General features: G+C 45.1%; 1 protein-coding gene across 1 annotated transcript in view; it reads right to left on the bottom strand.

Annotated features, from left to right (window-relative positions):
- Positions 1–13,254, bottom strand: part of Ccdc81 (coiled-coil domain containing 81) — a 63,353-nt gene that overhangs the window by 1,566 nt on the left and 48,533 nt on the right. Inside the window, exons 10-16 of the mRNA XM_012515039.2 lie at positions 9,111–9,204; positions 8,558–8,704; positions 7,539–7,643; positions 4,587–4,759; positions 3,350–3,428; positions 2,676–2,896; positions 1,057–1,182 (exon numbers count right to left, since the gene is read on the bottom strand). Of these exons, the coding sequence (XP_012370493.1) occupies positions 1,057–1,182; positions 2,676–2,896; positions 3,350–3,428; positions 4,587–4,759; positions 7,539–7,643; positions 8,558–8,704; positions 9,111–9,204 (945 nt within the window). The remainder of the gene's footprint in view (positions 1–1,056; positions 1,183–2,675; positions 2,897–3,349; positions 3,429–4,586; positions 4,760–7,538; positions 7,644–8,557; positions 8,705–9,110; positions 9,205–13,254) is intronic.

Genomic DNA, 13,254 nt, shown 5'->3' with positions numbered 1-13,254 from the left:
TAGTCACAAAATATGGAGCTCACCCATAGAAAGAAAGGTGAGAAATGCCTCACAAGAAAAATCTTTTCTTGAAAAAGAGGTCAAGATCCCTATGGGGAGCCCTCAGATTGCTTCAGACCTCAGGCGACTACGGAGGAGGAGGCCACGACACCACTTGTCTACCACAGGTGGGGCTTAGAGAAGGTGGTCGGTCAGGCCACAGAGGCAGTGTCGCCAGGCCTGAAAGTTCGCTCGAGCTACACAAGAGTTGGGCACTGACTGAGCTGCCAGGAGGTGGGCTGCTAGAGGAAGGGGCAGGTCCCTGGCAAGAGCTGTCTCCCTCCCCGGCCCTCTGCTTCCCAGTTCCATGGTGTTGTACCAGCTCTCCTCCACCACAACCACCCACCATAGTGTTTAAAATGTTGGAACATGGACTGAAAACTTCTGGAACACGAGCCAAAATAAACCTCTCCTCCTCTAAGTTATGGCAGCAGCCACTAGGTGTCAGGATCGGCCGATGCACATCAGTGCCATCCGCCAGGGGCTCCTCAGCCCCCTCTGCCTCTGACAAGCACCCACTGGCGAGCTCTGGCGTGGTTATTAGAAAGCTACTGGGGGCCGAGGAGATGGCTCAGTAGGATAAGCGCTTGACTGGCAAACGCAAGGATCTGAGTTCAATCCCCAGTTCCGCCAAAAAAAAAGAAACAAAACAGAAAGCTACTGCGGCCCGGTGGTGGGAAAGTGGCCAAAAGGATGGACAGCTCATTCTGCAGGGGTCAGTCATACAGTCCCTTGGCTTTGCTCGTCAGTGGCCATTCCATACCTAAATGAGCCCTGGAAGTGTTCGGATCAGAAACTCGCTCTCCCTGCTCCCAAATCGTTCTCTTCAAAGACAGTCCCCACCCTCTACAAATAGTTGTCTTTTCCTTAACATTTTCGAGGCAGCCTCTGCCAATCAGTTGGAGTTGACCCTTGACACCCGTCGGCTGTCCCCACGTTAGAAGGAAACTAAGCAAGGTGGTGGGGGGAGCAGGGGTGGCTGCAAACCAAGAGCTTCTGCTTCAGATCATCTCTTACCGCTCAAAGGCCTTTTCCTCCAGGTCCCGCCGCCTCTTCATGGCGGCGCTCCTCTCCCAGTCCTCCTGCAGACTCTGGTTCATGCTTCTCATGCGCGCCAACTCCGCACTTCTGTCTGCCAAGTGCCTGGGGAGAAGACCGCTCCGCCTCAGTTTATTATCCCACCAACTGTGGGAGCGCTTTTCCTTTTATGTGAGATGGAAAAAGCTCTAGGTTTTGTCAACTAATTTTGAAATATTCTAAATGGCATGGACACTGAAAAAGCACGATGAACCTCCTAGTCATATAATTTTCAGGTCTAGGAACTTTCATCTTCAGTTGTGATTTAAATTAGCAAGACAGCATCCTTGTTGCAAGTAACAACATCAATTTCTTTTTTTTTTTTTTTTTTTTTTTTTTTTTTTTTTTGCGGAACCAGGGATTGAACTGAGGCCCTTGCGCTTGCCAGGGAAGCGCTTATTCCACTGAGCCATCTCCCCGGCCCTGATTCTTTTTTTTTTTATTTAATTTAATTCATATGAAGACGCAGCCCACATTCCCTATACTGGATGACTCTTTCCTTTGAGTTCAGCTTCTCAGCTGTTGGTTCCAGCAAGAGATAACTAAGACCATCGCTTTCGTTTCTTCAAAGCCTCATGACTTACACATGCTTACATACATGCAATTTCATAGCACTCTTACAGCAAGGACAGGCAAGGCAAGTGTGATTGTCCTTTACTTTCCTGTAAGGTAAAGATGACACCGAGGTCCTATATGTGATTTTTCTCAGAACATACCACTGAGAAGGGACGGCTTCACCCTCCTGACTCCAAGTTTAGGAGACAAAACTGGAGAAGCTAACATCTAAATCCAGAGGAGGAAGCTCCAGTACTCTCGGCACTAACGCCAAGCGTCTCCAGTTGAGCCACGGGAGAACTCACGGTAGAACCACCACCACCATGGCTGTCAGACAGAAGACAAGTTGGGCATTTTAAGAAACTGGGCTGTCATCACTGAACTTAAGCGTATGTGCACTGGTAGGGCACAGTCTTCCTCTGCTTGTTCAGCACTTTCCGCAGCACCCTCACGATGGGAGGCCAGGTTAGAGGAAGAGGAGAAGCCTGCACCTCACGTCTGGGTTTACCTGAGGATGGCACTACCGTTCTGGTTCATATCATACTTTGAATGGGTGATGCTGATGTGTACAATTCTTTTAAGGGGCAATAATACAAAGGAAAAGAAGAATATGCAGAAGGAATTGGAGGAATAAGTGAAATCAAGAGAAATTTATTACTTAGAAAGTCTTCACATCATGATTTAGTAAGGATAAAAGGAGTTGAAGTATGCAAGGAGAGTAGCGCAGGGTCTTTCACAGTGAAAACCTCAGTGTATTAGGTGTTATTCTTACTTCTCTGTTAGGAAGGAGGGAGGAAAGGAGCGGGGAAAAAAAGAAGAGGGAGGGAGGGAAAAAAGGAAAGAAGAGAAGGCAGAAGGGAGGAAAGGACAAAGGAGAAGGGGAAGAAAGAGGAAAGAAGAAGAAGAAAGGAAGAGAAAGAGTTGACAATGGTGAGGGAGGAAGGGAACAAGGAAGAGAGGGAGGAGGACAAAACAAAGACGGCGAAGGAAAGTCGGGCTCCTACTCTGTCCTCGTCCTCTGGAGCATCTGCAGATCCCGCTTCTGCTCCATCAGCTGCTGTAGGATGGCTTTCCTCTTGCCGCTAGCCGCTGTCTCCAGCTGGTGCTTCATGTAATTCTGTTCTCGCTTTCGCCTTTCCACCTTCAGCTCATCCTCATTATTAATGAAAATAGGTTCGCACGAGTCTGGTTCAAATACGGGCAACTGGAAGGGTTTGTTCTTTATCTGAAACAGGGATATAAACAGTGCAGATTGTAATTCTCGGATGGAATAAACTTTACACAGAACTGTCTGATATAATAAACTGCCAATAGGGTGCACAAGATAGCCCAGCAGGCTAAGCACCTGCTTAGGCAAGCGCAGGAACTGGGATCGCCAGTACCACATGTCATTACGGCCACTCTGGGTGCACTGAGCTGGCCCCCAACACCGGGTGTGGTGGCACTTGCCTGTAATCACAGCACTGGGGAGGCTGAAAACCAGGCTGCGTAGGGAGACCCTGTACCAGATACATTAAAAAAAATTAAAAATAAAATAAACTGCCAACAACCTACAGGAAGAAAAGGGAGCCCAAACCCACCTAATATGTAACACCAAGAGTATTAACATTTTAATATGTATATGTTCTGATACGGTGCTACGGAAGCGCCGTCACTTTAGACATACTTGTCCCCTTACCTGGGCATCCAAAGCTCTCTTGTAACACTGTGTCTCTTCCATCTTATCTTTTAAATATTTGGCTCTTTGAGCAGCAAGTCTGGCATTTAAGAACAGGATACAGAAACAATTTTACACAATCTTTAGTACCAAAGATTAATGTCATCAAAACATTCAGCAAGTGCTCATATTCACAGGACTGAGAATGTGGTAAATTAAAAGTGCTGCTCGTTCTAGGAGCTTTAATCTTAAGAAAAAGTAACACAGTTCCATAGGCCTGGGGACAAGGCACTGAACCCAGAACAGACAGGCTTGCTCTGAGCAGGTGATTGACCGTAGGAGGCCAATACCGCCAACCCAGGAGGCCACTCAGCCCAACCCTGCCGTTTCTTTAACAAACATAGATAAGAAAGCAAGACATGAGTTCATCTTATAAACATATAATATGAAGTCTTTTTCAGAAAAGTAATCTATCCTGCTATAAATGGGTAGCAACTTCCAGGAAGGTGTATGCCCCTGAAGAATAATGGAATGTAGACATTTTTTATATATATACTATTGTAGTCACAAAATCTAGCTTATTGTTTATCTGAGAAGTCTCGCCTCATGTTCTGGCAGCTTCCACAACTGCCCTCCCGAGTTCAGTAGCAGAAATACGGTCCCTTTATAGGTGTGCGTGAACTCCAAGCCCTAGTGCTACCGACGTCTCAGAAAACCCAATCAAGATGAATTAGACTCTCTCTTGAAAATCTGGAGTTGAGACCAACACGCTCCAAATCTGAGACGGTGCCAGCTCAGGAGCTGTGGATCCGAATGAGGCAGTGCCACAACCTGGCCTTGTAGTCCCTGGTCCTGGCCTTCCGGAGTTCCCTTTACATTTCTGCTCTCAGGTTCTGCATGATAGTTTATGTACTTATAATAAAACAGCTGTGCCGTGAGGCTGTCTTGGTATCTACAAGCGGGGAATGATGCTTTCTCAATACAAGCCATTTACCAGTGTTGGGGATTGCTAAACCATGCAGAATAACACCCCATAATTATAACTGTAGCTTAGCAACCATTACTCTAATTATAATAATAATGGCTTTATAATGTTTCTCATAAAAAGTTACGCTGTGGTACTAGCTACTAACTGGGTTAGCCTGTTCTGATGGTTATAGTGCTGTGAACAAAACTATCAGTACTTTCAATCCTACATAGAAGTTAACCACACAAAAGTTCTGAAACCGTTTTTGAAAGCACATCTGGCTCAACTCACTCCTCTGTGAGTTGCACTTGTTCTAGGCGGTCCATCAACTCTCTGTTTTGTCTTTGTGTGATTTCCTTTTCCCGTCTGTTTTCCATTTGTTTCAGGAGACTTTGGGAATATTCCTCTTGTCTAAGAGCATTAATCTCAGGACTAAGTGGCCGCTTATAGAATAGAAAAGATTTCTAAAATAAAAGAGAAGCAATTCATTTGTTGTAAAATGTCAAACATTTAAAGTTAGCCCATTTATACCAAAAAGTAAAATTATTTGAATCTTTGCATAAAATTTATGTATATTACCTAGAAACAATCAAGGAGCAAGAACTTGAAGAAAAATTTTTTATTATATTCCATTGTTATGGGCATTAAAAATGGACTAATAATTAAGGATGAGTTATTAACAATTCAGAAGACTGAAATCAATCAGGAAGTATTTATTAATTTCTACTACCAGCCTACCCCTCAATACATCCATGATCTAGGGTTGAGCTAGCGCAAAGAATAACATAGACCTGTTCAAGGAAGAAGCTGAGCTAGGGTCAGAGCCCAGCTTCTGAGACAGATAAGCCCCGAGTAGCGCTTACAACTTCCGGATGGACGAAGGAAGTTCCAAGAGCCCCTGAAGAATAATGGAATGTAGACATTTTTTATATATATACTATTGTAGTCACAAAATCTAGCTTATTGTTTATCTGAGAAGTCTCGCCTCATGTTACATGCAGAACGTGTGGGAGTGGGCTGACCGTTCTAGACACCAGCACTCCAACAGTGGCCAAGTTCAGAGAGCCTCATTCCCATCGAACTTGCACAGAAAATGAGCACACACACAATGGACGAGGTCATTTGAGGCGGTGATACATGCCCCGAAGCCCTTATCACAGCAAAGTGATTGGGTGGGCTTGCTACGCGGAGGACTAAATCGCCTCTGCTGTACCAACTGGGGAGCCCTGGGTCCCCTACAGGAGCAGCAAGTGCAAAGATGCTTGACAGAAGCAAGCTAGGCACCTGCAGCAAGCTGAAGGGGGCTGTGGGGCTGAGGGCCCATGAGCAAGCAGAAGCTGATGAGCCTGAGGAGAAACGCAGGGCAGGCAGGTGGGGCTGTTCAGGGCAAAGCCAACCATCTGGATTTCATTACAGTTCAGTGGGGTGCTTTCAGAGGGACTGGGCAAGCGAGTGGCAGGCTTTGGCTAGGAATATCTCAAGCTCACCCTGCCATATAGATTTGCAAGAGAACCCGAGGGTAAGCAATGAGTCTAACTGGGGAGGTGCTGCAAAAGTTGAGCTTCGTGCCTTGGTGTCGGGTGCAACACTGAAGATGAGCAGACCTGAATGGAGCTTGGGCAGGGAGGTGAAGGCAGCCTGGAGGTGGGTGGGTGTGAGGGACAGGGAGAGAGGACCTTGAGGTCACGCCAAGAGCTGAGCTCTGTGCAGCTCACCGACCATGCTGCTGCTCACTCACTCAGGAAGACAGGGAAGAACAGGAGGAGGACAGAATGAAAAGCCCTGCCTTTATCTTTTTAAGTTTACACTGTCTAGGTCTGGGCACGGTGGTGGCATGCATGTAATCCCAGAACCCGGGAGGCTGAGGAAGGAGGCTCGCCATACATTCGAGACCAGCCTGGATCCTGTAGTGGGTTGAAGTCAGCCTTGAACTACAAGTAGACCCTGTCACAAAAAAAGTTTATATAGGATGCGCCAAAGAGGAGCTACAAATGGTTGGTAGTAATGGAATCTGGATCTGATGTCCGAGCTGATGTATAAGCTCAATGCCAAAAGCCCAGCGCTGTCTCCCTTCCTTCCTGGAACGCTCCTCCTCCCCTCCCCTCACTTGTTAGTGTGTGTGTGTGTGTGTGTGTGTGTGTGTGTGTGGTACTAGTGGTACTAGAGACTGCGCCCCGGACCTTTGTATCGAGTGACACCTCCAGTTCTCTTTTAAATTTTTTTAATTTTGAGACCAGCCCTCCCTTTATCACTCAGCTGCCATGGCTGAGCTCAAGCGCACCATCCGCTTCCCTCAGCTTCCCACAACACTGCAATTGCAGATGTGTGCCCCCACACCTAGATCAACCTAACTGTTGCATCCTAAGAAGTCTTCCCAAATTTTTTTGTCTGGGTGAAGTGACTCTGCTCTTTGCTCACACAGCGTGCTCTGCAAAGATGTCTCATAGCTGTTAGCATCTCGTGCTCTTGTCTCTTTTGGGCTTCTCTGCCCAGCTAGACTGAGATCTCTCTAGAAGAGGCAATTTGTCTTCCTAGCCATCAGCCCAGGGGCTGGTCCAGAGAAGTTTAGTAAATGTTTGATGATATAGAAAAATGCACATTAATGATTTATGTGTAGAATGTCAGACTACCTAGATAGCGGTACAGGAAGAGAAGAATTCGGGAAGAAATAAAATCAGGCACGTGGTTGAAGGTATCTGATTAGTGAAGTAGGTGGCTCATGTCCATCTGAAGCTGAGCATCTCAAAACACAATACACATCTGAGTCACTTGGGGGTCCTACTTCAGCATGATTCACCGTTTTGGGAGTGTGGGGAGGGCCCGAGTCTAAAGTCCTAGCGTGCTCACAGGCGACAGCAATGCTAATGTTTCAGTCTTTAGCTCCTCGGGTTGAGCCGTAGTACTCAGCTCTCTGCCAACTGCCCAGGTCTGGCTGAGAATGTCATGACAGGAGCTGCAGGTAGGGACAAGAGTTGGTCCCCACTGCGTGGTGCCGAGGACACGCTGGGCAGCAGCTGCCCTGAAAGGAAGCTCCCCCTTGCACAACCCACTTCTCAGCTGACACGTAGAGGACTAAACCGCCTCAACTATACCAACCCCGCAGCCCTGGGTCCCGTACAGGAGCAGTGAGTGCAAAGATGACATTCCACATCTCACACAACCTTTAAGCCTTGGAAGCAACACAAATGATGTGGCTCCAAAGACAGCGGCTGTCAGCAACAGAAGTTGGCAAAGCGCTCTTACATAAAATTCCGGCTTCTCATGCTTGTGATTTCTTATGGCTTCTGCAACTCCAAGATTATAGGCAGCGTTTTTCTGATTCTGTTCTCTAGCTGCCAAAATGTTCATCTGTTACAAAACAATTTTTTAAATTTGAATAACAATTGAAATAGAATGTTTATAAACTTTCAAATTTTATAACATTAACAGAGTCCAACTAAGAAACCCGTTTGGAGGTGATGCTACTTTTGATGCCTTCATAGGTGTAAGTGGGGCAGGGAAGAATTTTTTAGTTCATATTCTTGGACGTTAGGCAACAATCTCAGAAAGGAATTGGAAGATGTCATCATAAATGCAGAAAAGATCACTAGGATCAGTTATTGAAGACCACATAAATCTGGAAAGAGCAAACAAAGATGCCGTTCTGTCTTCGCTTGCTTGGGACAGGCCATGAATTTGAAAGGGAAAAGCTTTGACTGGATGATTATTTTATCAGAAATAAAAAATTAATCAGTACAAATCCAGCAATTGCACCTTTAAAATTCAGTCCTTTGGGAAGAAAAGAAAAGTCAGTGAAAAGAGCAAACTTCGAATCACATAAATCCTTATTCCAAAGTGGGTATCAGTGAAAATTTGGGCACAATGTAGATTTCAGTCAAGAAGTATATAAATAATTATATAATATAGGCAGATGATGCAATAGCCTGTTGTGGGTTTTGCTGTCTGTTACTGAGATAGGTGACTATCAGCTCAGGCTGGCTTGAAACTCACAGCTCTCTCGTCTCAGTGTCCTGAGTGCCACCACAGCCAGCACGGTGCAGCACTTTGAAGTAGATTGTGATGATCAGGCTCCTTTTTCCCATACTAACACTCTTTTTTGTTTTGTTTGTGGCAGGCTCAGCCTGCCCTGGGGGCGGGGCTGGTATGGCATGTGGTGCCAGGGATCAAACCGTGGTCCCTGCGGCTAAGCTTGCCCAACGAGGTGCTTTAGACCGCAGAGCTAAAGCCCCACTGAACACTCTTTAACTGAGAGCTCAGACTACCTGGTGCTTGACGAAAGCCTCCTGATCTTTCAACATCTGATACTGCTGCAGGAGCTGCTCATCTTTGGTCTCCCTCTTCCTCCTCTCCTCGCTGTAGTACAATGGGAAATTCCGTTGTGCTCGTTGCAAACACACATAGCACATTTCCTACAATCCCAAATTTCAGGACAAATTAATTTTTACATCTTACTCCTTAGCCTCCACCTTCTCTTCACAAGTTCTCAAAAGCCAGGCACGTCTAGATTTTATAGAAAAATACATGGTCACAGTTAGCAAAATGAGATTTACTGAGTGAACCTCACAAAACATCAGAAGGATTCACTCCGCTCTCAATCAGAATGGAAAACAGCAGCTGAAAATTAGAGGGATTTTCCAATCCTCTTTTAGTCAACTAGTAGATCCTGGCTAGTACATACATTTGTCACAGTCTGAGTTGGGGTCCGGAATACTTGGTCCTTTCCCACATAATATAAGTAATCAAGATTCCCAGACTCTCTTTGAGAAACAGAAATCGAAGGGAAATTCTGAATGACCCTCATGGGAAGAACCGTACCTGTCCTGCCTTACTATGATCACGGCAAACAAGAGCTAGCGACGCTGCTGGCTTTGCTTCGTTGTCACTATTCGGACAACCTGGAGGTGATAGTCTATAAAAGCAATGAAACATTCATTAAAATTTAAAGTTTAGTACAGGTGGTCTCCAGGGAAAGGCTAATTTTCAAGCAAATAACATAAAATAAAATATTTCAGTGGCTTTCTATAGAACCGCTTTCTATCAAGGTTAAGAACTTGTAGTTTTGGGCTGGGGCGACAGCTCAGCGCTCTAAGTGCTTGCCTGGCAAGCGCAATGTCCCAAGTTTGATCCGTGGCACCATCAAAAAAGAACTTGTACTTTATGTCAGCCACATCTGGGTCTGAACACCGAATGTATCGCTTACAACAGATGATGTGATGACAGGCCGCGAGATGTGTAACATCGCCATGTCTTAATTATCCATTTTGTAAAACGGAAGTAAAGTGTGTTCATTCTTCAAAAGCATACTGTGCACTTACCGTGTCCGTCATTCTAGGAAGTGCAAACAGCTCGCACGCCCGCAGACACAGGACTGTCCTCGCGCAGTGACATTCTGATGCCACTAGGCATTGACTCCAGGAACAAGAGGAGGGATTGTAAAGAATGTGCCACGCTGACAAACGCCGCGCAGAGCTGGAGAAACTCAGTACTAAATTGTGAATTGAAGAGGACATCTGAGGAAATGTGCAAATAGATATCCTGTAGAAAAGCCGCACTAGGACAGCAAGTGATGGCCCCGCCCTGCAGCAGGCGCGGGCCGGAGTCCAGCGTGGGGAGGAGGCAAGCGAGGGGCAGCTGCGGAGAGCTACGGCATGGGGCGATCTCCGGGCAGAGGGGGACTCGCAGCCTGCTCCTCGGTGAGAAAGGGCAGCCGCTGGTTAGGGCAGCGGCAGGGCTCGGCTAACCTCCGCAGAACACGTTGGCCTCGGGATGAGAATGAAATGGATGGGGACAAGGCAACAGTGAGAAATCCACTTGGAGACGCCCGGCAGCGCAGAAGGAGAGGGTCTTGGACCAGGGCGGCTGCCGCAGAGGTAACAATAAGCGGCTGCATCCTGACTACGTGTTGGAGACAGCACGCAGACCATTTGCTGGCTGCGCAAGCGCTTTCATTTCTACTGCAGGCCACTGAGAGGGACGCGCTTGCCGCGGGACTCCGGGCGAGACGCAGTTTTAGTCGCTTGACCTCACACAAAACAGAGAGACAGCTCTTTACTTTTGACGGCTCTTTGTGAAAACCCAGAATCTTAGGTCTGGGGATATAGCTCAGTGGCTTAAGCGCCTACCTGGCAAGCGCAAGGTCCTGAGTTCAATCCCCTGGACCGCAAAAAAGAAAAACCAACCAGTATCTGATTATCACGACAGATCTGAATGTATTTCCAGATTGCCCAACTGGCTCAGGTAAGATCTTTAAATATTAGCATAAATATTTTCCAGAGTTTATAGCTCTACAATCTGAGCATCATAACAACCACACAACAGCAAGGCATATATGGTAAAAAAAAAAAAATCTACACAAAATGAGTTCTCAATGTAAAACTACTAATACTACTGCTAATTGATTTGAAAACACAGCTCAGAATATCACAGAAAGCATTTAAACCACTCCAGAGCCACAATAATGAGGTGATTTGTGCCTCAAGAAATAATGAAGCCAAAATGGGGGAGAAGAATTCTAAACAAATATATTCAAAATTCTCCAAAATAGCAGAGAAATTGGGAGAAGCACCAAATAATAAAAAAAAGAAAATACATACTTTTAAAAACTCATTAAAGGAAATAATTAGCCTGGCCCGCCTAATACTACTGCTAATTGATTTGAAAACACAGCTCAGAATATCACAGAAAAAGCACCACAGAGATCTAAGAAAATGTTTTTTTAATTAAGAACTAAGCCAGGGTAGTGATGCCTGGCTGAAATTCCTGCCCTCGAAGAAAATGCAGAAACCAATATTCCAGAAGGGCATGCATAAGGATTTTAAAAAAAATCAAAATTCTTACAAAAAATAAAATCCAGAAGCATGAGAAAGCAGACGGACTCTAAAATCTGCAAGAGTGAATGGCTACTGGACTGTTAGACTTCTTTATCAGCACAACTCCTTGCAGAAGGGCTGGAGAGATAGCTCAGTCGTCTAAGCACCTGCCTGGCAGGCGCAGGGACCAGGGTTTGATCTCCAGCACCACATGCCGTGCAGGCTCCACGTCCAGGCACGCTGAGCCAACCGTGACGACCAGGCGTGGGGGCACTCGCCTGGGATACCAGCACTGAGGAGGCTGAAACAGGAGGATTACTATGAGTCTGAGCTGCTCAGTGAGCGCCTGCACCAAACCCACTAAAAAAAAAGGAAGAACTGCTGGATGAATGTGAAGTGCTGCTGCCAGGGTGCTAGGGGTAATGTGAACCAGAATCAGCGTTCAAGAGTGACCATAGAGTGAGGGTCTTTTTAAGAAATACAAAGACCAGGATACTAAAAAGCCAGAGAACTATCCTGGGATTCATGTTAGAAAGGTAGGGATATAGGAAATAATGGTGAACAAAGAAATAGGTAAAATCAGTTGGCAAATCTCAATAATCATTGACCATAAATTTTCAAAAATTTACTTCAAGAGCAAATTGGAACAAAGTTTTAGACAAAAATGTAAGGTGTGATTGAAATACACTGTGGTGGGGCCGGTGAGATGGCTCAGTAGAATAAGCGCTTCCCTGGCAAGCACAAGGGCCTGAGTTCAATCCCCGGTTCTGCAAAAAAAAAAAAAAAGAAAGAAAGAAAGAAAAAAGAAAAAGAAGGAAAGAAAAGAAATATATTGTGGTGCTTAAATTTCTAAACTGTTCTGTTACAGTAAAAGACAGGTTGCCATTAATTCCCCCTCAAAATATTTCCCCTCCCTTCAAACACACGTTAGCCCACCATTCTTGCCACTTTCTAAGCGATTCTGGAAGTCCTCTTCCCTGAGTGTCTTTTCAAAGTATAATTTTAAAAAAAATACCGTGAATTCTTCTGTCAAATGCCATCCAACAACAACAAAAAAAATAGGTTTGTAAAAACATTACAGTCTTAAGGGCGGGGAGATAGCTCAATAGAATAAGTGCTTGCCTGGCAGGCGCAAGGTCCTGAGTTCAATACCCAGTACCGCAAAAAAAAAAAAAAAAAAAAAAATACAGTGTGTCTTTGTGCACCTTACTTATCAAATCTAGCAAGGTGCAACTTTTGGCTCTTTGTCAAAGTAAAAATGGCCATAAAAGGTGAGTGTCTTCAATCAATTTGGGATATTGGAGCAACCATGACAATACAACTGGAGGCACAGAAAAGGACTTCCAGAGCTGCTTCAGAAATTGGCAAGGATACTGGGATAAGCATTGGGGGAGGGGTATTTGAAGTAGGATTAATAGTTACATATCCTTTATTGTACATTTTTTAAAGTTCAAATATTCATTCTACTTGTCCACTCTACCTGATACAGGTATGGGATGGCAAGGTTGGGAGGGAGTTCACAGAGTGCTAAAGCAAGCTGATCAGTCCAACAGAGAAGAGGAAAGATGAAGTTAAATGTACAGTAAATAAAAATTTTAAAATATGATGTTGAAGAGTTATGCCAGTAATTAGAATTGAAAGTTAAAGTCGAGATTGAATCAAAACTCAAGTATAAGTTTTTATAAGAGACACAAAAAGAATAAAAGACACATGCACAAAGATAAAAAAGAATGGCACGAAATGGTGTCGCAGGTAAGTACTGCCTACATCTTGTATTACGGCTGACTTTAAAACAAAAGCCTTTAGCAGGAAAAGGGCAAGATGTCATAATGAAAAAAGGAATGAGCTTTCTTTTCATCTTCTGGTTCCAGGCGCTTGGTCACCGCGGTTTATGGTGCAGTTATGGCCAAGTCCAAGAACCACACCACGGACATAGGAGAACCTGTACTGTAACAACATGTAACTCAGGTGTGCTCCAAATTTTCTGATCAAGAAGATTATGGCGCCACAGAGAAATGTATTCGATGATCTAAAGTGAGCCTGGGGAGAGTCACATGGAGAGAAAAAACATTTTCTCAAGCTTTCACAGAGAGCAAATTGGTCAAGCAATGGCCATGACTCATCCTCATGTCAGACACTGACAAAAGGAT

Source organism: Octodon degus, unplaced genomic scaffold, assembly GCF_000260255.1.
Source record: "Octodon degus isolate 3935 unplaced genomic scaffold, OctDeg1.0 scaffold00049, whole genome shotgun sequence".
NCBI classification, from domain to species: domain Eukaryota; kingdom Metazoa; phylum Chordata; class Mammalia; order Rodentia; family Octodontidae; genus Octodon; species Octodon degus.
This window is presented reverse-complemented; position numbering and strand designations above follow the sequence as displayed.